This window comes from Culex pipiens, chromosome 3 (genome assembly GCF_016801865.2).
Source record: "Culex pipiens pallens isolate TS chromosome 3, TS_CPP_V2, whole genome shotgun sequence".
NCBI lineage: Eukaryota > Metazoa > Arthropoda > Insecta > Diptera > Culicidae > Culex > Culex pipiens.
In genome coordinates this window covers 127,946,420-127,969,602 of record NC_068939.1, presented here as the reverse complement: position 1 = coordinate 127,969,602, position 23,183 = coordinate 127,946,420, and the positions used below count along the sequence as shown (strand labels likewise).

Here is a 23,183-nt window from a genome sequence, read left to right as displayed (position 1 = left end):
GGGGCACGGTTGTTTTCCGAAATCAATAGGTAAGAGTGGCGATTAGATGTTTATGTTTCTTGTATATCACGAATTAAAAAAAAATATTACGATGTGATACGGATTTTTTTCATCCGGAATCCATTTTTTAAGGAATATATAATTTATTAAAACGTGATTGAGAATGTTAATTGGAGGGAATTTTTCATATGTTTGGAAGGCGAATTCATTCTCATTGTCATATTCGTAGTTATTTTCTAGAAGTAACAGTCAATAATAAAAATAATCAGATATTTAGAAATTCAACAATACAAATATTCTAAAAATAAAAACAAAAGTTAAATGCAAAAATTTAGAACTTCAGAAATTTGAGAATACAAATACACATTTAAAAAAATATCCATTTTTCAAATCTGCAATTTAGAAAAAAACAGATACACCAAATTCAATATTCCAAAATTAAAAAAAATACAGAGAAACCTCTCTTTATTTTTGAAAGCTTCAAAGGCGTTTTTTAGATCTGAACCTTCAACCTACAAATTGCTTTTAAAAGATTGCAAAAATGTTGCGTCGTTCCAGAGAAATTTACAAATTAAAAAAACGTAACGCATCGCATAAAAAGAGAAAAAAAAAAGAAAAAAAAATCTAGGGTTACAAAAACTCATGACTTGAAAATGTTAAGAAATCAAAAGCAGAAATTTAAACAATCAGAAATTTAGAAATAACAATAAAATTCAATGTTTAAAAAAAATCGAAAATTTCAAAAGAAGAGAATTTATGAATTAAAAAATTTATGAATTTAAGAATTTAAGAATTTAAGAATTTAAGAATTTAAGAATTTAAGAATTTAAGAATTTAAGAATTTAAGAATTTAAGAATTTAAGAATTTAAGAATTTAAGAATTTAAGAATTTAAGAATTTAAGAATTTAAGAATTTAAGAATTTAAGAATTTAAGAATTTAAGAATTTAAGAATTTAAGAATTTAAGAATTTAAGAATTTAAGAATTTAAGAATTTAAGAATTTAAGAATTTAAGAATTTAAGAATTTAAGAATTTAAGAATTTAAGAATTTAAGGATTTAATAATTTAAGAATATAAAGATTTAAGAATTTAGGGATTTAAGAATTTAAGAATTTAATATTCCATTTTTAAGTATTATTTTCTACTCCCTGATTTTTTGATATATTTTTTGAGGATGCAGTTAAAATTTCTATAGCCTTTTTATTTTTTTAAATCGATCATGAATTGCAGAAAGCAATACACTTGTGTTTTATGATTATAATGTGGAATTGTCTCAGATTATGTTTTAATTTGTCAGCTTCTCAGTAAATCGGTGTTCTAGTTTCCAAAAATTTACTTTTTGAAACAATTGTATTTTTCAGCTAAAATTGGTATAGAACGGTTAACAAATGTATTTGAAATCTTTTCAAATCCTTTCTAAAATTACTAAAAAAAATATTGAATTCCTCAGCATTTTTGTAAATGTAAAGCAGTCATCAAATGACCATTTTGAAAAGTGTTTCAGTTTATATTCGCTAAATCCTGATCTACAATGGCAAATCGCAGAATGTTGCGTTTGAAAACTTGGTGATTGTAGATAAGGTGCTATGGAAAAAGTACATTGGTTTTGTTTTTGAAACAACATGCACAGATACAAATCTTATGAGCAAATCCGTAAAATTTATGTTGACGACATCTCTCAAATCATATACCGATGCCTCTGTGCTCTTGTACTAGATAACTGATTTTCCTAGAGAGCACAGTGGTATAGATAAAACGTTGTCGATTTAGAAAAAAAATGCATCTAAATCCAGAAAATTGTAAACGATTTTGTTCGAAAAATTTCAGCGATTTCGAAAACAACAAATGTTTTTGAGCTATTTTACGGATTCGCTTACAAGAATTCTATCCGTGTGTACAAACAATGTTCCATTTAAGTTTAAGATACTATTTTCAATTATTTCTGTGTTTTTTTACATTTGAAATAAAAATATTTTTCTTCCAAAATTTCTGGGGGGGCACAATGTATGCGCTGCCCCCTCAGCCAAATTTTAGGGGGGGCAAAAAGTACCGTGCCCCCCCAGAGTCGGCGCCCCTGGCGCACCCTCTCCTGGAATGCACACCACCGAACAAAAAAGCAGCAAATCTGACAAAATGCTTTGAACTTGTGTCTCCAAAATGGTTTGATCCGTCCCTCCTCCTTCTGGTTCTCCCCAAACCACCCCCACCCCCTCCGGCAAAGTTCGAAAGCTTTCACACAAAAATAACATCACCCCCATGGAGGGACACACACATACCGTTCGTTGTGGGAAGATGTGTCATAATAAACGCAGGAATTGTTGGGTTTTGACACATCCACTTTCCACCGCTATAAAGTTGTCGCTATTATTTGGATAGGTTTTGGGGACGCACGCACGAATGGCGCTAGTCTTTGTACTGCCAGGAGACGTGTCAAAACTGTCACGTTGATGAAGGTTCTTTTTGGTGAAGTTTTGAGACGCACTGCTGGGGTGGGAACGTTTCCAAGAATAGCCTTAAATTATTGGAAATAAATTCAATGAATAAAAATAATAACAAACTGATTTTGCCGCACGTCGCTTTTTCACGTTCCGCGAAAGATGCATTTAAATGTTTGACCTTGAATAAACAAAAACAATAACAAACACGTTTTGTTTGGTTGACCGTTCTGAGCATCGTCCCGAAGTTTGGTTGAATTTGGTTGCTGAAGTCACGAGTTATAATTAAAAATATTTACGGTAGTCGGGCATGTACGTGTGTCAAACGCGCTCTGAGCTGAAATTCCTTTGGCCAGTTGTCGCACTTACATCATTTTTTTTAGGGTGTGTCAAGATTGAAACTTCTTTCATATAAAAACTGACAACAATGCTCTGAGTTTTTTTTGTTTGGTTAGGCCGTTGCAAATATTTTTTGAAGTTTATGTTCCTCGACTCTAACCAAAGTCGAGGGGGGGGAGGGGAGGGCAAACAAATAAAAAAGTATAAAAATTTAAATTACGAGCCATGGTTTCAACATTTTAATGAAAAAAGTGTTTTAAAATGCATTATACACCTGTCCAGTTGTTTTACCATTTTTAGTTTCCAATATATCTAAGTATTGACGAAAATTTTATTTTTTTGCGAAAAATATATTTTTTTTGCGGTGAAAATTCAAAACATGTTTAACAAGCCCAAACATACAAAACATGATTATCAATGCAGAAAAATGCATTTTAGATTGTTTTCAGTTGGTTAGACTTCTATTTTCATGGACATTTTGAAGTTTTTTGGAAAAATATTTTTTTTGCCCCCTGATTTTTCAGACCAATTTTGGGGCGACATAAACTTTGAAAAATATTTGCAACGGCCTTATTGAATTTCCCAAGATTGCAATTGAATTTTGGGGATCTGTGAAGGTCAAAAGTGCGACAAGATAGCACGACCACGACGAATTAATCTGTGGACATATGAAATGAATCAAATGCAAATTGAGATGAATTATCTTTTTATGACGCAAAATCACTTGTTGATCCACCAAAACAAGCTATCTCAATAAAACTCTAAAGTAGATATCTCAAGAATTGACCTTATCCAACGATCCCCTAATAAACTTCCCAACATTTATTGCGTTCCATCGCAGATTGATGCCCAAATTGATGCGACGAAGACGGAGGCGGCAAAATGAATCTTTTGGGGAAAAGTTTTTCTTTCAATTTCCCTCCTAGAAAGCTGGACACAACTTTTTTATTACAGCACGCATTCTCGTTTATGGGGGCCAAGACCCTCGGTCCGGGGAATCCTTGAAGAAAAATTGCCGCAGGGTGCAATTTGTTCACGCTTCAACAGACTGGAACATTTGTAACAGCATGAAAATTTTTAAATCGGATAAGCTATTTCTTGCGTATTTTTATCGAAGAACTGTAATTTCTACTATTGAAATCAGGACTCCATTTGCGAGGCTCGAATTAGCAAATCGTATTTCTTTGTCATACTGGTCATGTCTATAACATAACCACCTGCACCTTTTGTTAATTGCATTGAAATTACAACTGTTCTGTTTCCCAAGCCACGTGCCATTTCATCACTTTTGCAAATTCCAAACCGCACTTCAGAAAAGCGCTGGTGGCTTTGGGGGCGCGGTGCTGAACACCGAACCGGAAGAAGAACCGGTCATGAAACATCTGCAAACCACACGGAACATGTTTCCCCCCACTAGCTGCTGGGCGCGAGGAACGCAAAACGGGAAATTCATATGAATGTTTTCCCCGTAAACTTTGGGTTTTGCGATGTGCAACACGACGTCCAAGCGAGTCTTGTGAGCTCCGAAACTATGCTCAACAACTCGCCACTGTGATCTGTAAAATGATGAAATATCTCACTCCGTTGCGTCTGAAGCGAATGATTTAGGGGAGATTTGGGACATTGAAGGTCATTTAAAACGTAATTTGATGCTTGAATAGGCATACCTAAATCTTGATGTTAATGATTGAATTTAAAAATAATTATTTTATAAAATCTAATCTTAAAAGCAACACAAATTTTAGCCAAATTTCCCCTAACCTCAATTCACTTCCTCGTAGTAGTGTAACATGTTTGAATGTGAGGGTATGTGTACGCGTATGAGATCCTGCTGGCCACTACTCTTGGAGATGGAATTTCCATCGGAATGTTCAGGATGCTGCCGTCGGCGCGAAATATTGCATCAACATGTAAGACTTGTGTGAACCGGGTTGTGGTATTGTGCTAGTTTCAACAACTGCACAATCTCGAACATTTCTACGTGGCTACAGATATCATTCATCATGCAGCCTTAGACTGTGAGCAGTTTTGTCTAATAGATTTTGTTCCGTTGTCCAAATGTTATGGAAAATATATATTAAGGATATTTGTGTCTGGATTGTACTCAAACACTTTGGAGAATTTCTCTACAATTTTGCTAATCGATTTTTATTTTTTTTATTTTACTTGTATGAAATTTTGTCCATCGATTTCTAAGCCATACAATTTTGAGGGCTGTCCATAGAAAAGTATTGATCGATTTAGCGCAATTCCAGCCCAAAACAGGAATGTTTTAGGTACTTTTTTCTAGACCCTCTCCGATTTAAATGAAACTTTGCAGACATGTTATCCTACGCTTATATAAGCCATTTTTGTGTAAATGGAGCCAGGAGCCATTATCGAGTGTAAATGACATTTGAGAAGGGCGTAAGTTTTTTTTAAATATTTTTGTATTTTGTAATTTAAATATTGCTGTATCTCGAAGCCGTTGCATCGTATCAAAAAGTGGTCAAAGACAAACTTTTAGGAAATTTGACGGGCTTTCTGAAAAAAATACACTGAAAGAAAAAAACACTCCACTTTTATGAGATTTTTTTTATTTTTAAGTTTAAAAGTCAAATTTGAACGTGAGCCCACGATTTTTTTTCGTTCAAAATTTTTGTGAAAATAGCCTAAGATGGTACAAAAAGACTCAAGAAAAATGCAGGATGGAGCAACTCACCTAAATAAATACAAAAATCATTTACTGAAACTGTTTTTTTCAAAAGTGCTCTAAACATCAAAATTTTCAAAAACCGAATACGAGAGTCGATTCTCCAGACAATTTACATAAAAGTATCCATATTGACCAATGTCCTAAGTCCAATCCTTGTAAAGTTACAGCGGTTTTAAAAATAAAAATGTTGAAAAAATCGTTTTTTTTATAGTTTTTGGAAATTTCTTTATGACAGATTTGATTTTTCAGTCTCGATAATATTTTTACCGAAAAGCTCGTCCAATTTCCCATAAGATTGTCGGTCGGGTACAACCGATTCCCTATTTGACATGGAATTGCTCTTTAACCTTTTTTGAGTAACAGCCATTTTTAAGTTAAATCATTCATCAAAATTGTCTTTTTAGTTTTTTCAATAATAGTTGTCCATTTATGTTCATCTTTGAAAAAACATATACGAAAAGCAGAAAAAATTCTCCAAAATTTGGTCATTGTTGATTCAACCTTGAGTTGCGAGATATGGAGAATAATTTTCAATCGCTGATGTCTTGCAATCTGTTTATCACATTTTAAATGTTGAAAAGTGAAACTTTTGTGAAATTTTCTCAAAATTTTTCTGTTTGGAAAACACGACTTCAATAGGGCCTAATGATATGATTTAAGCCCTTTTTAAATGTAGGTCGTTATTTTAAAAATCTCAAATTTTGTTATTCAAGGAAAATCAAATAGGGTTTGTCAAAATCGGATTTGTGTGATAAAAAATCATTTAAAATGAATAGTATTTTTTTAAAGAGTGTAATCTTTTTCTGAGTATCTCAATAAAAACCAAAAATTTTGCCGAAGACATCAAATCGATCAGAAAATCCCTTCTACAGATACAGATTATGAATGTATGAACAGCCCCTAAATTGGTATGTAAATTTTTATGAAAAAGCTATCGTTGCAAAATCACAAATTTGAACATATAGAATGAATGGAGAATGAATATAATCAGGATTGTTTTAAAAATCTAGAGAACTGCTCTTTTATAAAATATCGTAAACCGGGGTGACATTGATAGGATTTCAATTTATTTTTGGAATATTTTCCAACTGGTTTTCTTTTTCAAGATTATTATTTTTAAAACATGTACAGGGGTAAGCAACACAAGGTCCATGCACTATCTTTAAAAAAAAGTTTTTTCAATAGTGCTTTTAAAAATAGTTGCGTTGAAAATTCATATTTTGAATTCCGGGGTGACTTTGATGGTTATAGTTTTCCTTGTTAAAATCAGAATCAGGTGTTCAAATTTTATTTTTACGTTAAATTAACATTAATAAGGTTGCTAATATAGTTTAAAAAAATCAATGTTAATATTTAGTTAACTATGTTAATAAGCTTTTTAACAAAACACATATAAATGAATTAAAATTGTAAAAAATACAATTTTTCCTGAAATTTGTTAAAACTAGTTATGTTTATACAGTCGACTCTCTGGCTGTCGATCTTCTCGATATCAATATTGCTCCATCTATCGATGAATTCTTCAGTCCCTTCAATCTGCATACTTCAATTATCTTCATTCCTCGATATTTTCTCTTGCTTGTAGGATCTCTTCCTCGACGGTCCCTTGGATTCTGTTTGCTTTAAAAATCTCTTCTGGTTGTCAATAATTTCACTTTCTCATGGCTTGCATAGACATTTTTCTTGGTGAAACGAAGCTTTGAAGGGTGTTTGACATTAGTTTGTGTTTGTTTGATGGACGTTGCCATGATTCTCTCCCATAGCTGGGTATCAAGAAAAAAATATTTTCAATCGAGTCTTCATTTTGCATCGTTCTGTAAACTGATGATTCTCTTCCTCGACGGTCCCTTGGATATTGACAACCAGAGAGTCGACTGTAATATTATCGATTCATATTGTATTTTAAACTTAATTCGAAGCACGATTCGAAAGTTTTCACATTTTATATAAAATTTGTTCTACTGAAAATGCCTATAAATTTGGAGATATTTTTGAATTATATTTTAAAACACATAGTACTTATTGTTTACAAACATATTTTACCTTCACTTAATGGAAAATTGTCCAATGAATCCGTTTTCCGATTCAAAATAATGTTCATTGAGAAAATCATGACACATTGAGAATATTAAAAAATTGCGATTCATCAACATTTTCTTAATAATAGTTAGGCCGTTGCAAATATTTTTCAAAGTTTATGTCAAAATCGGTCCGAAAAATCAGGGGGCAAAAAAAATGTTTTCAAGAAACTTCAAAATTTCAAGGGAAATAGAAGTCTAACCAACTGAAAACAATTAGAATTGCATTTTCCTGCATTTAAAATCATAAATAGCATGTCTGGGATCAATCAAAAATATTTTTATTTTTTGTTAAAAGCCAATGTACAGCACCGCAAAAAGTTTTTTTTTCGGCGAAAAAAAAAATCTTTTCAATACTTGCATATTAACTAATGATTGCAAAACAACTGGGCAAGTGTAAAATGCATTTTAAAACACATTTTTCATTCAAATGTTGACACAACACCAATCAAAGTCACCCCGTTTTACGGTATTAAAAAAAGCTAAGATATTTTTGCAATTAACGCAAAATTTTGCATAGATTTTCATAAAACTAGAGTTATCAGTTTAAAATACTCAAATTTTCTCAAAATATATTTTTAAGCATTCAAGGTTTTGAAATTTGCAACATAGATAAATAACGATCAATAATTCGAATGAAGTTTTTTTTCTATTTGATGAAAATTTGAGTATTTTACACGAAAACAATAATTTATTAAACATCCATGCAAAATTTTGAATCGTTTTATATTTATATCCGAAATCATGAAAATTTAAGTTTAAAAAAATACGGTTTGTGTAAATTTTTGTATTTTTTACACTGAAAACTATAACATAATTAAAATCTATGCAATATTGAGAATATCGAACCAAAACTACTACTTTTTAGGAACTTGTTCTGCGAACTTTCTCTAAAATCTGATTGCTCCGAAAACGTTATAGTATGTAATTGTGTAGTATGGCAGAGCACAGAAATAAATAGTCATAAATAGCTTAGCGAATCGGGACTACAGTCTAAATAAGGACAGCGGTTTTTAAAACCCTTCTTTCATTGTGCCAAATATCAGACCTGCCGATATTTTTTTTATCTTAATGTTCTCGGAAAAATATTTTTTCATATTTTTTTACTACCAACAAATTCTTTTTCAACAAAGTTGTATGCTCTTAAATGTTTACTTCAAGTCATTTTCACTTACCATTTCCCTCTCTCCCTTTACCTTTCCAGCCATCAGCATTTAGTCTTGGAGACCTGTGCGTTCCTCCCATGGCGAACGTGCTCAAGGTTTTCCTCGAAAATGGCCAAACCAAATCCTTCAAGTACGACTCCACGACGACCGTTCAGGTAAATTTCGCTTTGATGTTGTACTTGTTTCCTTCAATTTTATCAAATCTCTCTAATTCCAGGACGTCGTAACGTCGTTACGTGATAAACTATGCCTAACCGCGGGGGAGCACTTCAGCCTGGTCCTGGAGCACGTCAAAAGTCTGAAACGGAACAAGCTGACCCTGCTGGACCCCCAGGAAACCGTGGCCAGGGTCAGTATCATCGAAGCTTAATTCTCTGTTTTTATATTTTTTTAAAATTTTCTATTTTAAATTCCCACAGATAGCGGCCCGGCCCGGTGCCCACAAGCTGCGCTGCCTCTTCCGGGTGACGTTCGTGCCCGTGTCGGCGGCGGGCCTAGCCCAGAAGGACCTGAACGCGCTGGACTATCTGTTTCTGCAGTGCTGCAACGACGTCACCCAGGAGCGGTTCGCGCCCGAGCTGCAGCCGGAGGTGGCGCTGCGGTTGGCCGCCCTGCACATGCACCAGCACGCCCTCGCCAACAACATCTCCCCCGCCAAGCTGACCGTCAAGACTGTCGAGTGAGTAGCATTAATTTTGCCTATCAAACTCCTGATTGATTCGGAAACTTTCAGATTCTGCATTAATTTTTCTTCAAGCTTTAAAAAGCTCCTGCAAATAACATTCTTGAATATTAAATGATTGACATAATAAATCAATCAACCAAAGTTTTCACACCTGTCAAGAGGTGCCATCATGTATCATGTTTACTAGTTTTCGCTCGTTTCATACCTCCTTTAAACGACTCCCTCCAATGAAAAGTGCAACCACAAGGCCCACTTCCGAGACTTCGCTCAAGTGGTAAATATTTGATCAACCACTAAAGAGGTGGTGCATCTTTCCTTTTTTTTTGCTGGATATTCTTTCTTCTAGTTTCACCTGGGCCAAGCCAAGTTCCGTGCTCTGTTCTGTTCTAACACCCCGAGCTTGCTTTTTAGCTGAGCTCTAACGATGTTGATACATTAATTAACGATAGCTGCCAGGTGTACTTTCATCTTGAGATAACTTGCGCTGTCAGTACTACTTAGCAGCAAGCAAAAGGCCATCACCACCACTGCAGTGGTTGTTGTAGTTGAGCTAAACTATTAAAGCACAGTAAGAAATCTGACTCTTCGACCACAGCAAGAAATGTTTTTAGAGAAAAATATCCATTTTAAAGTAAAGTTGTTGAAAATTTAAAGCCGTTTTTTTTCTAAGAGCAATTTAAAAAAAAATCGTATTATTTTCATCGTTAAACCACACACCTTATTATTCACTTTCTTTTCAAGTTTTTGCTTCCTAGAGAGTGTAACTTACAAAAAAAAACCGTTTCGGAGGATTCTTCTTGCGTTGGGTGGTTCCGGGAGTAAGATGGATAACCTGGCATCAGGCAAAACTTTAACGCGTCAGTACTTGGCTTTGCTGGTATGGAAAGTTTTTCAATCTTGGTCCACGAACGGACACCCAGGAATGCAAACGAAACTTTGTTGGGGGAAATTAAAAATGACGTTACAGAGATTTTTTTTTTGTATTCAGTGAATTTTGATCGATCTCAAACATCCGAAATATCTGGAACAGTATAAACAACTTAAATGTTAGAATCTTCCGAAATTTCTGAAACATTTGAAACATTCGAATAGTCTAAAAAATCAGGGCTGCGGAGTCGGGTCATATTTCAAGCGACTCCGAATCCGGCTTTCTGAGATTAGACGACTCCAACTCCGACGCCGGCTCCGGCTTTCAGTCCCAACCGACTCCAACTCCGGCCTACCAACTCTAGCCGACTCCGACTCCAGCTTTCTACAAATTGTTGGCTTCGACTCCGACTCCGACTCCACATATTTTGAAATGTTTCAAAAGTTTGTTAACTATTATTTTGAAAACATTGATAAATAGGATTATTTAAATACTCTCTAAGTGCTATGTTTTTCTCAAGGAAGAATCAACGGAAAAAAAGTTTCTAGGTTACAAGTTTTATACGTTGTTGAAACAGAATTCAAAAACTATCTCCAGTTTTGAAGGCATTTTCAGAAGAACAGTTTTGTAATTAAATTGGGTTTTATTTACTTAACCTCAAATTAGCTTGTTTGTTTTATTTACATTTAAATTATAAAAAGCTTATATATTTTAATATTAAATTGTAATTTTTTTGAATGAATCATTTATAGAAACCTGGCCTTAATGATCGATTTAACATAAAAATTCAATTTGCACACTTTTAAGCTGACATTTATAAGAAGCACATTGTCTATCCGCTGTGAAACTGTCAACTTTTCCTGTCCTTCTGGAGAAAAGAAACGGCCTACTTTTCCATACCAAAAATAACAAAATGGAAAATTTATACCTTTCAACACCAGTGTTGAAAAGTTCCACTTGAAATGGGTGCTGAAAAGTTGAACTTTTCAGCCCTAGTATCGAAAAGTAACATTTTTAAATATTTTTTTGTTTTAAACGGTGAGTTTACTTAACACATTAATAATTGACATAAAATTCCATTCAAAAAGCGGTTTTTTTGGAATTGCAAAATAGTAGTTTATGCAACAAGTTGCAAAAAGAGGATTTTTTCAGCACGAGTCGTACATTTATCCAACGAGGTTCACCGAGTTGGATAAATACGAAGAGTGCTGAAAAAATCAAGTTTTGCAACGAGTTCCATACAACATTTTTTGCAATTCCGAAAAACACAATCATAAAAATGTTGAAAAGTTTTACTTTTCGAAACAAGTGCTGAAAAGTTCAACTTTTCAGCACCCATTTCAGTGCTGAAAAGTAGAACTTTTCAGCATTTATTTTGAAAAGTGTTGCTATTCGATTCTGTTATTTTTGGTACAGAAAAGTAGGCTATTTCATCGTTCAAGAATGACAGGAAAAGTGTTGTTTCACGACGGAATTGCAAAAAATGTTGTAAGCAACTCGTTGCAAAACTTGTTTTTTTTTTTGCAACACTCATCGTATTTGTCCAACTCGGTAAACCTCGTTGGATAAATGTACGACTCGTGCTTAAAACAACTTCTTTTTGCAACTTGTTGCATCTACTACTATTTAAAGATTATGATCGCAAATCAAGGTATCTAAAAAATGTCTTCGTGGAAAAGATAATTAAGGGGTCCTTTTCAAATATCCGTGACCTAGAAAATATTTTACCTGGGAATTATTGATTTATTTTAATTTTAAAATTTTCAATATACATAGAAGGAGGCGCGCAATACTTCTTGAATCTTCACCTAAAACGAAGCTTTATGAATGATCGTGCGCCTCCTTCAAAATATATGAAATATCAAAATATTGGATAAAAACCAAAATCCACAGGTAAAATAATTTCTAGGTCATTTTAAAATGACCTTTCCAAAAAACATTTTTTAGGTACACTGATTTGCAATGATAATCTCCTTCCGAAATATTGGCGTGGGACATACAATATGAGAAAATTATTACCGGTTGAATAATATTTTAATTTTGTGTACTTTTTGGTACTGAAATCTTGAGATTTGTTCAACGATTTTTTGCAACGATATCAAAATAGTTTGTCAAGGATCAACATTCTCAGATTTTAGTAGAGAAATAGTAAACAGTAAGATAATCGATATATTTAACATATTCAATGATTATTTCAAAATAAGTTGCAACTGTATTGATATTTTTTGTCATTTTCAATTATTTCAAATTCAACACAGCAAAAAATCCGATGGTAAAATCGCATGCAAAAGCATGCACATCACCTTCGTCAAAATAAACACTTAATATTACACACTGCATGTACAATTTTTGCAAACACAAAAAAAAGTTGCAACCGACGGGATTCAAACCCAGCACCAACAGTAAGGACTGGCGCCTTAGCCCGCTCGGCCATCAGACCGATGAAAAATGGAAAGGATAAACGTATATGTGAGCTTCACATTTCGGTTAAGTAGGTTTGCCATATTGATGGGCTACATATTTCAGGGTGTAATATTACACAGAATTTCATAAAATAATGCAAAATTTATTTTACACCCAGACCTTTTACACGCAGCTGGATTACTACTTTATTTGCTGTGAACACTTTGATTTTTTGTACTTAGTTTAAAACAAAATGCACATGTTGATTTCTTAGAAATAGATTGTTATAACGATTGAATATTTGTTGGAAGGGTTATACTGTCAGTGACTTTTTTCCGATTTCCAAAAACAGCAATTATTATTTTAAATCTTTTTTTGTACCTCGTATTTTTTCCCTGAAAAATGATTTACTTAAAACATCCAAGACATTCGCTATTTGGGTAAAAGATGACTGTGTGTGTACTTTTTTCAGAGAGAACTAGATTAAATTTGGTAAAATTTTAATTGAAAGGGATGCAGTCAAGAATCAAATACATATTTCTGACTACAAAAAGTTATAATACTAAATACTTGGGTAAGAGTCGTCCCGCCCGTGTGGATCAATCGGAACGCGCACTGGACTCACAATCCAGAGGTCGCCGGTTCGAATCCCGCGGCGGGCGCTCTAAAATTCTTTGTGTAAATATGGGTATTCGGCGCCGTCGCTCCGTGCCATACTTTCATACACTTAGGAGCCCAGGGCGGCGAAGTGCTTGTAGATTAAAAGGAAGACACTAGTGGTTGGTACAAGCAAAGGTGGCCGACAGCTATATAGTCAACTTCGTTTTTTTACATGGGTAAGAGGGAATAAACAGGTTATCATTTAGTAAAATAACACAATAACAGTTTTCCAATCACAATAAAAAGCTTCAAAAACATAATGGCATCTGATAAATCTTTTAAAAAAATGGCAAAACAGTGCATACGACTTAAAAAAACAAAAAAAAATTAAAACTTTTGAAACTTCTGAAACAACTGACACATTTAAAACATCTAAAACAACTGTGATTTTTTTAACCATTAAAACATCTGAAATTTTTGAAACTTCTGAAATATTCAAAATGTTTGAAAATCCCTAAATTATTTGTTAAAATTTTGATTAAGTTGAATATTTTATCAGTAAAAAAAAAGAAAATCATGAACAAGCATGATTTCGGAATGTTTCAAACTCTCTCTGAGTAACGTTACCCTACTAACGCCATCTTAAAGTCCCTCAGTTCATCCATAATAGAACCCGTGTAGAGGACCTCAGGCACAAAAGCAGTAGACTGTTTGCAAATTTCACATAAACTTCCCACCAAAGCGACTCCTTCCTGATTTTCCACGGTTTTCTTTTCCTTCTCGGTTTACTTTTGTTTTTCTTTTTTTCTCATTCCCGTTTGCAAAGAAGAAGACTGCCAAGTGAAAAGTGTCTCTCCTATTCTGATGGAACAATAACGTTAATCCGAACTTTGTGTTCGTTGCTGATTCTTGATGCTTGCTCCGGGGGGGCTTTGTTGGAGGAGATTTTTACTTCTTTTTTTTTTCTTCACTTTCATCTCAAGTTCCAACTTTTCATTTGGTGTCACTCTGAATGTCTTGGCAGACTCGAGAGATAGGAAGTGGAAAGTGCATCGCTTTTCAAAGAGAATGACTTTCCTAGACGACAGACGTGGAAGTCACGGAGGCGTTATTAATTACATTTTATGGTTTGATTTTTACAGCGACTTGACTTGGCAAATCAAAGGAAGCCTTGAATGTTAATGCAATTTCTAGATTTTATTTCAAATAAAACATTAAAACATTAAAACATTAAAACATTAAAACATTAAAACATTAAAACATTAAAACATTAAAACATTAAAACATTAAAACATTAAAACATTAAAACATTAAAACATTAAAACATTAAAACATTAAAACATTAAAACATTAAAACATTAAAACATTAAAACATTAAAACATTAAAACATTAAAACATTAAAACATTAAAACATTAAAACATTAAAACATTCAAAATTAAAAATTGTTGAAAATTGTAAAAATTGTTAAAAATTGTTAAAAACTGTTAAAAACTGTAAAAAATTCTTAAAAATTGTTAAAAATTGTTAAAAATTGTTAAAAATTGTTAAAAAATGTTAAAAATTGTAAAAAAATGTTAAAAATTGTTGAAAATTGTTAAAAATTGTAAAAAATTGTAAAAAATTGTTAAAAAATGTTGAAAAATGTTAAAAATTGTTAAAAAATTGTTGAAAATTGTAAAAAATTGTCAAAAATTGTTGAAAATTGTTGAAAATTGTTGAAAATTGTTAAAAAATTTTTTTAAAGATTGTTAAAAATTGTTAAAAATTGTTAAAAATTGTTAAACATTGTTAAAAATTGTTAAAAATTGTTAAACATTGTTAAACATTGTTAAAAATTGTTAAAAATTGTTAAAAATTGTTAAAAATTGTTAAAAATTGTTAAAAATTGTTAAAAACTGTTAAAAACTGTAAAAAATTCTTAAAAATTGTTAAAAATTGTTAAAAATTGTTAAAAAATGTTAAAAATTGTAAAAAAATGTTAAAAATTGTAAAAAAATGTTAAAAATTGTTGAAAATTGTTAAAAATTGTAAAAAATTGTAAAAAATTGTTAAAAAATGTTGAAAATTGTTAAAAATTGTTAAAAAATTGTTGAAAATTGTAAAAAATTGTCAAAAATTGTTGAAAATTGTTAAAAATTGTTAAAAAATTTTTTTTTAAAGAATGTTAAAAATTGTTAAAAATTGTTAAAAATTGTTAAAAATTGTTAAACATTGTTAAAAATTGTTAAAAATTGTTAAACATTGTTAAACATTAAAAAATTGTTAAAAATTGTTAAAAATTGTTAAAAATTGTTTAAAATTGTTTAAAATTGTTTAAAATTGTTAAAAATTGTTAAAAATTGTTCAAAATTGTTAAAAATTATTAAAAAAATGTTAAAAATTGTTAAAAAATTGTTAAAAATTGTTAAAAATTGTATAAAAAAGTTGAAAATTGTTAAAAATTGTTGAAAATTGTGAAAAATTGTTAAAAATTGTTAAAAATTGTTAAAAATTGTTAAAAATTGTTAAAAATTGTTAAAAATGTTAAAAGTTGTTAATTTTTTTAATTGTTAAAATTGCTAAAATTTGCTCAAAAATTGCTAGAAATTGTAAAAAATTGTTGAAAGATGCTTAAAAATTTAAAAAATTGTTAAAAGTTGCTAAAAATTCATAGAAATTGTTTAAAATTGTTTATAATTACATAAAATTGACAAAAATGGCTAAAAATTGTTTATAATTGTTTTGAATTGTTTTATTGAACGGAATCAATTCAATTTATATGTCTGTTTTTTTTTTTTCAAATTGCCTTCAAGTTTTCTAAATAATGTTCAAATAACAGTTCTTGAAGAACTTCTCTAGTCCAACAACTCCATAAACCACCCAGTTCATCATCTCTCATGTGCATCCGCTCAAAACCAGGACCAGTTCAAGGACCAGCAAGCTTTCCTTCCCCCGTTGACCAGAAATAAAACCCAGAATTAACCGAAATTAAATTATCCCGTTTGTGTAAGTCTGTGCAGTTACTTCCTTCCTCCTAGCAACAAACAATCCCAATCCCAAGGTACAAACCGCCCAAGGTACTACCACTTTCCAAATGAGTGCAGTCCCCACCCAACTCCGGTGTGACCAGACAGCTCCGGTCGAACTACAGTACAACCGGAATCACAGATTACAACCTCGATTCCTGGCAGGGAGCCAAACCCCAAACCCAAAAGCCGAAAACTTTGGGCCAGAGCGACAAGCCTCCTCCCGCTCACAAGGGGAAACACAACTTTGTCTTGCCTGCTAGGAAGGAAAAAGCAGCAAAATACCAGACACTGGAGGAGGACATAGTCAGACGACACGCCACACAAAGTGTTTTGTGCTGCAATTGTCGTGCAAATTTTCCAAGATTTTCTCACGAACGTGGGAAAGGGTGGTTGGTACCAGGGAGATGGTAAAAGTTTCCAATCTGATCTCTTTGTAACAGTAAAGTAGGGGAAGTTTGAGTCTCTTTTTTCTAGATTTAGTTAACTTTTATGTTTTTATCACTAGATGGTGGGGTTTTCCGTTGTTACCTTTGCTTGCAAGCTTTTCTCTTATCAGTTGGATATTGCATACAAGTTCCTATTTGACTATTCACCACCAGATGACTCCACTGATTTCGATTAAGGAATTCAGGGAAGAGTCATTCCACGGTCTTCCAAGAGTACGATAGCGGCAAAGTTTCGACATCGAACACCACACCAGCCATTCTTGGGATTAGCTCGGTTGCATTCTTGTAGGCGCGCTTCAAGCATAAAGAAGAAGACAAAACACCCAGACTCTGTACAAAGTACACAAGATTTTCCCATTTCCAACACCACAACCACCAGCCAAGCCGACGAAACGAGACGACTAATTAAACTTTATAAAAATGCAATTAGCGTTGCATTGCAAATGAGATTAAGGGACAAGCCCACAACGCCAGAAGGGACGGACGTGTTGGGTTAGCGATGCTCAAACGCTGACAATTTTGCAAATTTATTTGTGTTTGAACTACAAATTTAACCACTTTTCTTCGCTTCTTTCTTCCACTTTCAGACGAGAATTTGGACTGGATCGCTTTGTGCCTGCCTCCCTGATTGACGGGATGAAACGCAAGGAGCTCCGGAGGCTGCTCGGCCACTTTCTGAAGCTCAACTCCCAGATGACCGGTTCGTCGACCAAGATGTTGAGCCAGCTGCAGGTGAGTCATGGCAATTAATTAATTGTGAGCAAATTGTTTAATTTTTATTTGTGCACCTGCTCCCTCTCTTCCCACAGGCCAAGATCCACTATCTGGACATAATCTCCGGGCTGCCGAGCTACGGGGCCAAGTGCTTTAGCACTAACCAGCGGGACGGCGTCGAGCGGGTCCTGCTGGTCAGTCCGAGGTTTGGGCTCAGCCAGATTGCCGGCGTGCGGAACACGGTGGTGAGTTATGATGATGATGATGATGATGGCTCTCCACTTACCCCCGCCCATGGGAATAGCAGAGTGTCTGATTTATCTGGTTAGATATTTGTTTAGTTAATTTACTTCTAGTTTTCATTGTTATGTTGCTATTATTATTTTATACTTTAAGCCCATGCGCGTCCATCAGCCTTATTTTTTTTTTATGCTAATTTTATCATCATACAAAGATATTCACACAATTTATACACTAAAAAAAAAGTCACTTAATCTACACTTAACTAGTACTCAAATCATATACCAACATTTTCTTTTACAAAACCTAATGTCTTCCTTTTGAACACCGCAAAGTTCTTTTCATTTTTAAAGTCTCTAGGCAATGTGTTGTATAGTTTTATACCTTTATAAAATAATGAATTTTGTGTGCTTGTTAAAAGAAACGATGCTGCTCTTATTTCTGAAGCCATACGAGTGTTGTGCTGATGAATGTCTGAACCACGAACTAATATTTTTTGAAGATATTCAGGTGCCATTCCGTTTGCTATTTTATAAATTAAAACAACTGTTAGAAATGTTACACGCTGCCTCACCGATAACCATTGCAGTGCATTTAACATAGATTGCCTTGGAGTTCGCCTATTACACTTTAAAATTAAACGCATGATTTTATTTTGTATTTTTTGTAACCTATTCATTTGTTGTTCGTTAGCAAGAAATATTATGGATGGGCAAAAATCAAAGTGTGGTGAAATAAGTGCTTTGTACAAATAAATTAAACTCCACTGGGTTAAATCATTGCGTAAACGACACAGTACACCAAATTTTTTTGCAATCTTTTTAATACTATAATCTATGTGTTTTTTAAAGTCCAGTTTATCGTCAATGATTACTCCCAAATATTTAATTTCGGTAACGCATTCTAATCTTTCGCCATTAATACTGACTATCAAATTTGGCAGACTTGCTTTGGTGTTAGCAATTATCATATACTTTGTTTTCGATACATTTAGTTTGAGTTTTTTGAATTTTAGCCAACGAGAGAGGTTTTCCAAATCAAAATTTAATTTTTCAATAGCTGCAACTGCATTGTCTGAGGCAATAAATAGTACAGTATCATCAGCGAACAATTTAATATCACAATGTTTAAGAACTCTCTTCATGTCGTTAATATATAAAATAAATAAAAGGGGACCTAAAACACTTCCCTGAGGTAATCCAACTAACGTTTCTATGGAAACTGATATCACAGAGTTAAACTTAGTTCGTTGACTTCGATTGACTAGGTAAGAAGAAAACCAATTTATCACATTTCCTGTAATTCCGTATTGTTTAAGGACTGCAATCAATTTTTCTCTTGAAATAGTCTCAAAAGCTCTCTTTAAATCTTTAAACCGCGAATATTTTTTTCCTGCTTTCCAATTGTTTTTTCCATTTCGAAATCACCAAGTTAAGAGCTGTCTCACACGAATGGTTTTTACGGTACCCAGATTGCTCTGCTGCTAGGAGTTTGTTAACATTTAAATAATTTAGAAGTTGTTCTTTAACTGTCAGTTCTAAAACTTTTTCATAGAGAGGAAGCATGTTTATTGGTCGAAACTCTGATGCATTCATTGTTCCCTGGACTTTTTCTATAGGAATGACCACTGACTCTTTCCAACTGTCAGGCACCACTCCAGATATTAATGACTGATTAATCACATTCAATAGATCTTGTCCTATAACTTCGAAAGCGTCGCGCAAAACAGAAGCACTGATATTGTCAGATCCAGACTTTGATGCTAAAGACCATATCACAGATTTTAGTTTTTCTAATGTTATTGTTTCAAAAAACGACATATTTGTTGCAGAAAATTGACACTCAAGCTCAGGTGGTGCATTCACTTCCTCAATTGAATTGCTAATTTCTTCCACACTATTTACGAAATACTCATTAAATTTTCTAGGAATCGCAACTCTATTTTTTTCATTGACATTATCATAGTATTAGCCGGTGCACTGTCAGGTTTTATCATTTTCTTTAATATTTTCCATAACTCTTTACTGTTATTTTTATTTTCTTCAATTGACTTTTGAATATACTCTTTACGTTTTCTTCTTAAAGTGCTAGAGTATTCATTTCTGAATGCTTTATAAATTGCTCATGAATTAGCTCCTCCTTCTGTTACATGTTTCAAATAGGCCTGGTCCCGCCTTTGCTTCATTTGTAATAGCTCCACTGAGAACCACTTGCAGCATTTATCAACAGAGACTAATTTTTCAGTTATTAACGTTTTAACACATTTTTTTAAATTACTTATTAAGTTAAGTGCATTTTCATGAATATCCTCAAAATTAAATGGTAAATTTCTGTTTTGTCTCAAAAGATTTACTAAAGCAGATTTAGAATAATTTTTCCAACAAGTGATCTTTTTCATTGATTTACTAGCAACAGTACACTCATTCACATTATACCAACACAAAGTTTCATGGTCAGATATTTTCATTTCACTCACAGTACGCACACCTATATCACAGTTAGAAAAGACTAGATCAATCATTGTTTTGGTCAACCTCGTTATGCGTGTATAATCTTGGACATTTTGTTTTAAGCCTAATGAATCACAGATTTGTTTCAAATTAGATGCATCACTTGTTTCTAGAGGGTGACGAGCGGGAATTCCCGGGAAAAATTTCCCGGGAAATCGACCATTTTTGGACCTCTCGATTCCCGGGAAATTCGGTCGAGACTCCCGGGAAATTTTATACTTAAAAAACGAAGCAAAATTATATGAACTAATCAGTAAATTATTTGAAAAAAAAAAATGTTTAGAACTTCCATGTTAATGTTCGCTGTCCAGGTTTGAATAAACCAATGCTTCTCTGATCTTCTAATTCAGAAAGATTAAAATTTAACTTGTCAAAAATTCCAATAACTTTAATTGAGAGAAGCTAAAAAAATTTGACCTTAAAGTTTATCAGTTACACCCCAGAAATGAAATCTAAAGTTTTTTAAAATTATTTTTATTTGTTAATTCTAAGGGGGAATGCTTTTTCAAAATAAGTTCATTTTTCATAACCTATTTTTTTAAGTCCCTAGAGTAATTTCGCTGTATCAAGGTAATTTTCTTTTTTGATATCAATAAGTCAATTTGTGTTTGACATCATCTTCAATATTCAAATATATTTTGGAAAAAAACACTCTGTCAATCTTTGTAAAGTTAAGGTCCACTAATTGAGAAAATTCGGATTTTCCTGATAAATGTAAATATTTCTTCAACGAATATTAACAGTTGACCTTAAAAAGGAAAAAAAAAAACAAGTTTAAATTGTTGTTTATCGTATTGCAAATATCCCGATACTGGGATATTATACATTTTTTTTACTCCACAAAAAACTGAAACTTTTGAAAAACCACTCAGTGCGAATAAAGATTCGTTAACATTTTAAGGCTTCATCCATAAAGTACGTCTCGCTAAAATCAGTCAAAATTTACCCCCGCCCCCCCCCCCCCTTTGTCATGCTTTCCCTATACTTATAACACGCAATGTCACGCTTGCTCAGACCCCCCTTCCCCCCCTAGAGCATGACATACTTTATGGATGACGCCTAAACTACAATTTTGAGTCCCAAAAACCACAAGAAACGATCTTGTATTTGCAGATTTAGAAAAAAAAAAAAATCAAAAGGTAGATATAGTTCCTCAGATAAAGAGGATACTGAAGTTAACGTTTCATAGAATAAGTATGAATTAAATGTAACTTAATTGATTGAAAAGAAACAATATTATTATATTTCCTTTTAAATTATTGCCACTATTGGCATAGAAAAAAAACTCCCGGGTCCCGGGAATTCCCGGGAAATGGCCAAATTCAACTCTCGATTCCCGGGAAATTGAAAATCTCGAGAATCGTCACCCTCTACTTGTTTCTCTTGACCAGTCAATATTGAAGTCACCAACTACCACTAAAAATTTTGACAAGTCTACGAATTGCTCAAGCCAATTTTCTTCTAAATTTTTTAAAAATGTTGCATGCGGCTCATTTGGGGAATGATACAACGTTGCATATCTTCCAATCTTCATACCCCTAGTTACATCGATTGACAAGAACCAATTTCGTGCGATCTGACTTTTGCAAAGCACTTTGTATTCAATGTTTGATTGTGAATAAATCATTACACCTCCTGTGTGTCTTGAGTCTGAAAAACAACTTACATGGTTGTACCCATCGATTCCTAAATGTTCATCTCCCAACTGCTCTGTTATATGCGTTTCTGTAACTAACACTAATCTCGGTTTATATGTTTGGACTAATAATTTAAATTCTTCAAAGTTTGTAGACAGTCCGCCACAGTTTAAGCTAATCACTGACCATTTTTGTTTATTGTTCTTGTTTTTCGTTGATTGCTATCGAGTGTAATCAATTTGATGGCGTTTGCGGGCTACTTGTCTTTTATAGACAGGACATTCACGACTAAATGCAACATGATCTGTGCTTAATTTTAAACCTCTCATTCTATTCATTGTCGAACAATTAGCACAACATTCTATTTCAGATTTACATTCATTTGTTCTGTGGTTTTCTGCGCAAATGGAGCAAACCTCACTCTCGCTCTTACATTCATTACTTTTATGGCCATAACAACAACACTTAAAACATCGAATAATGCCAAAGCATTCCACTATTTTACATCTTTCCCATCCTATGTTCACCTTCTCTAATTCAAGCAAAAATTCATGAGAAGAAGAATCAACTTCAATGATGTAGGTCCACACACAGTATTCATCAAGACCATTCTTAAAACTTGTCACTAATCGCAGTTCTATATCATCAGATACGTCGTTTTGTTCAATGAGAGCCTCTCTTAACTCATTTTCATTAAGCTCTTCGGCCACTTTTACTATTTTCAGTCTTGGTTTTTTTGGTTTTGGAACGGTCACATTGAAGAGTTCTCCACATTTTTCCTAGACTGATTTAGCTACACTTTCCACGTTATCCGAGACACCCAGTATAACAGTTCCATTTCTGCCCTCTCTCACATTTAGAATGTGGTTTTCAGTGCGGTTTAATTTTTCTTTCAACTGTTGCTTGGTCTTTTTTGCCGATTGGTCCCCTTCCTTAGGTTTAATTATAATCACAGTCTCTTTTTCTTTACACTGAAATAAAAAAAAAGTACAAAATTCCTTTATTCTAGGAATTTTGCCCCCTTTCCTTATTTAGTAATTTGGCTTCCTTCTTCGCAAGAAGTAACCAAATTCCTAAATTTGACAGCATGCTTTGCCAGCCTGAATTGACTGGTGGCGCCAACTATATTTCACTTTCTGTACATGAAAAGCACTAAAAAGCTCGAAAGCATAAAAAGCGACATCTGGTGGCAATTTACATGAAAGCTTGGCTTGTGATGTCTTGTCAGGTCTTTGAATGAAAAAAATAATCCATCTGATTTGATTGTTTTTACAAATAAAAAACAGCAAAAAACATCAATTTTTATTTCCAAAAATGCACTTAATTACATGGCAAAGAGTATTGTCGCAGATAGAG

The 23,183-nt window shown here is 33.2% G+C and overlaps 1 protein-coding gene across 2 annotated transcripts in view; it reads left to right on the top strand.

The window, feature by feature from the left end:
* LOC120430524 (uncharacterized) overlaps nucleotides 1-23,183 on the top strand; it is a 444,462-nt gene that overhangs the window by 393,211 nt on the left and 28,068 nt on the right. For both annotated transcript variants that reach the window (XM_052711253.1, XM_052711254.1), the window contains exons 7-11: nucleotides 8,753-8,869; nucleotides 8,932-9,063; nucleotides 9,134-9,393; nucleotides 17,314-17,458; nucleotides 17,536-17,685. In XM_052711253.1, the coding sequence (XP_052567213.1) occupies nucleotides 8,753-8,869; nucleotides 8,932-9,063; nucleotides 9,134-9,393; nucleotides 17,314-17,458; nucleotides 17,536-17,685 (804 nt within the window). The remainder of the gene's footprint in view (nucleotides 1-8,752; nucleotides 8,870-8,931; nucleotides 9,064-9,133; nucleotides 9,394-17,313; nucleotides 17,459-17,535; nucleotides 17,686-23,183) is intronic.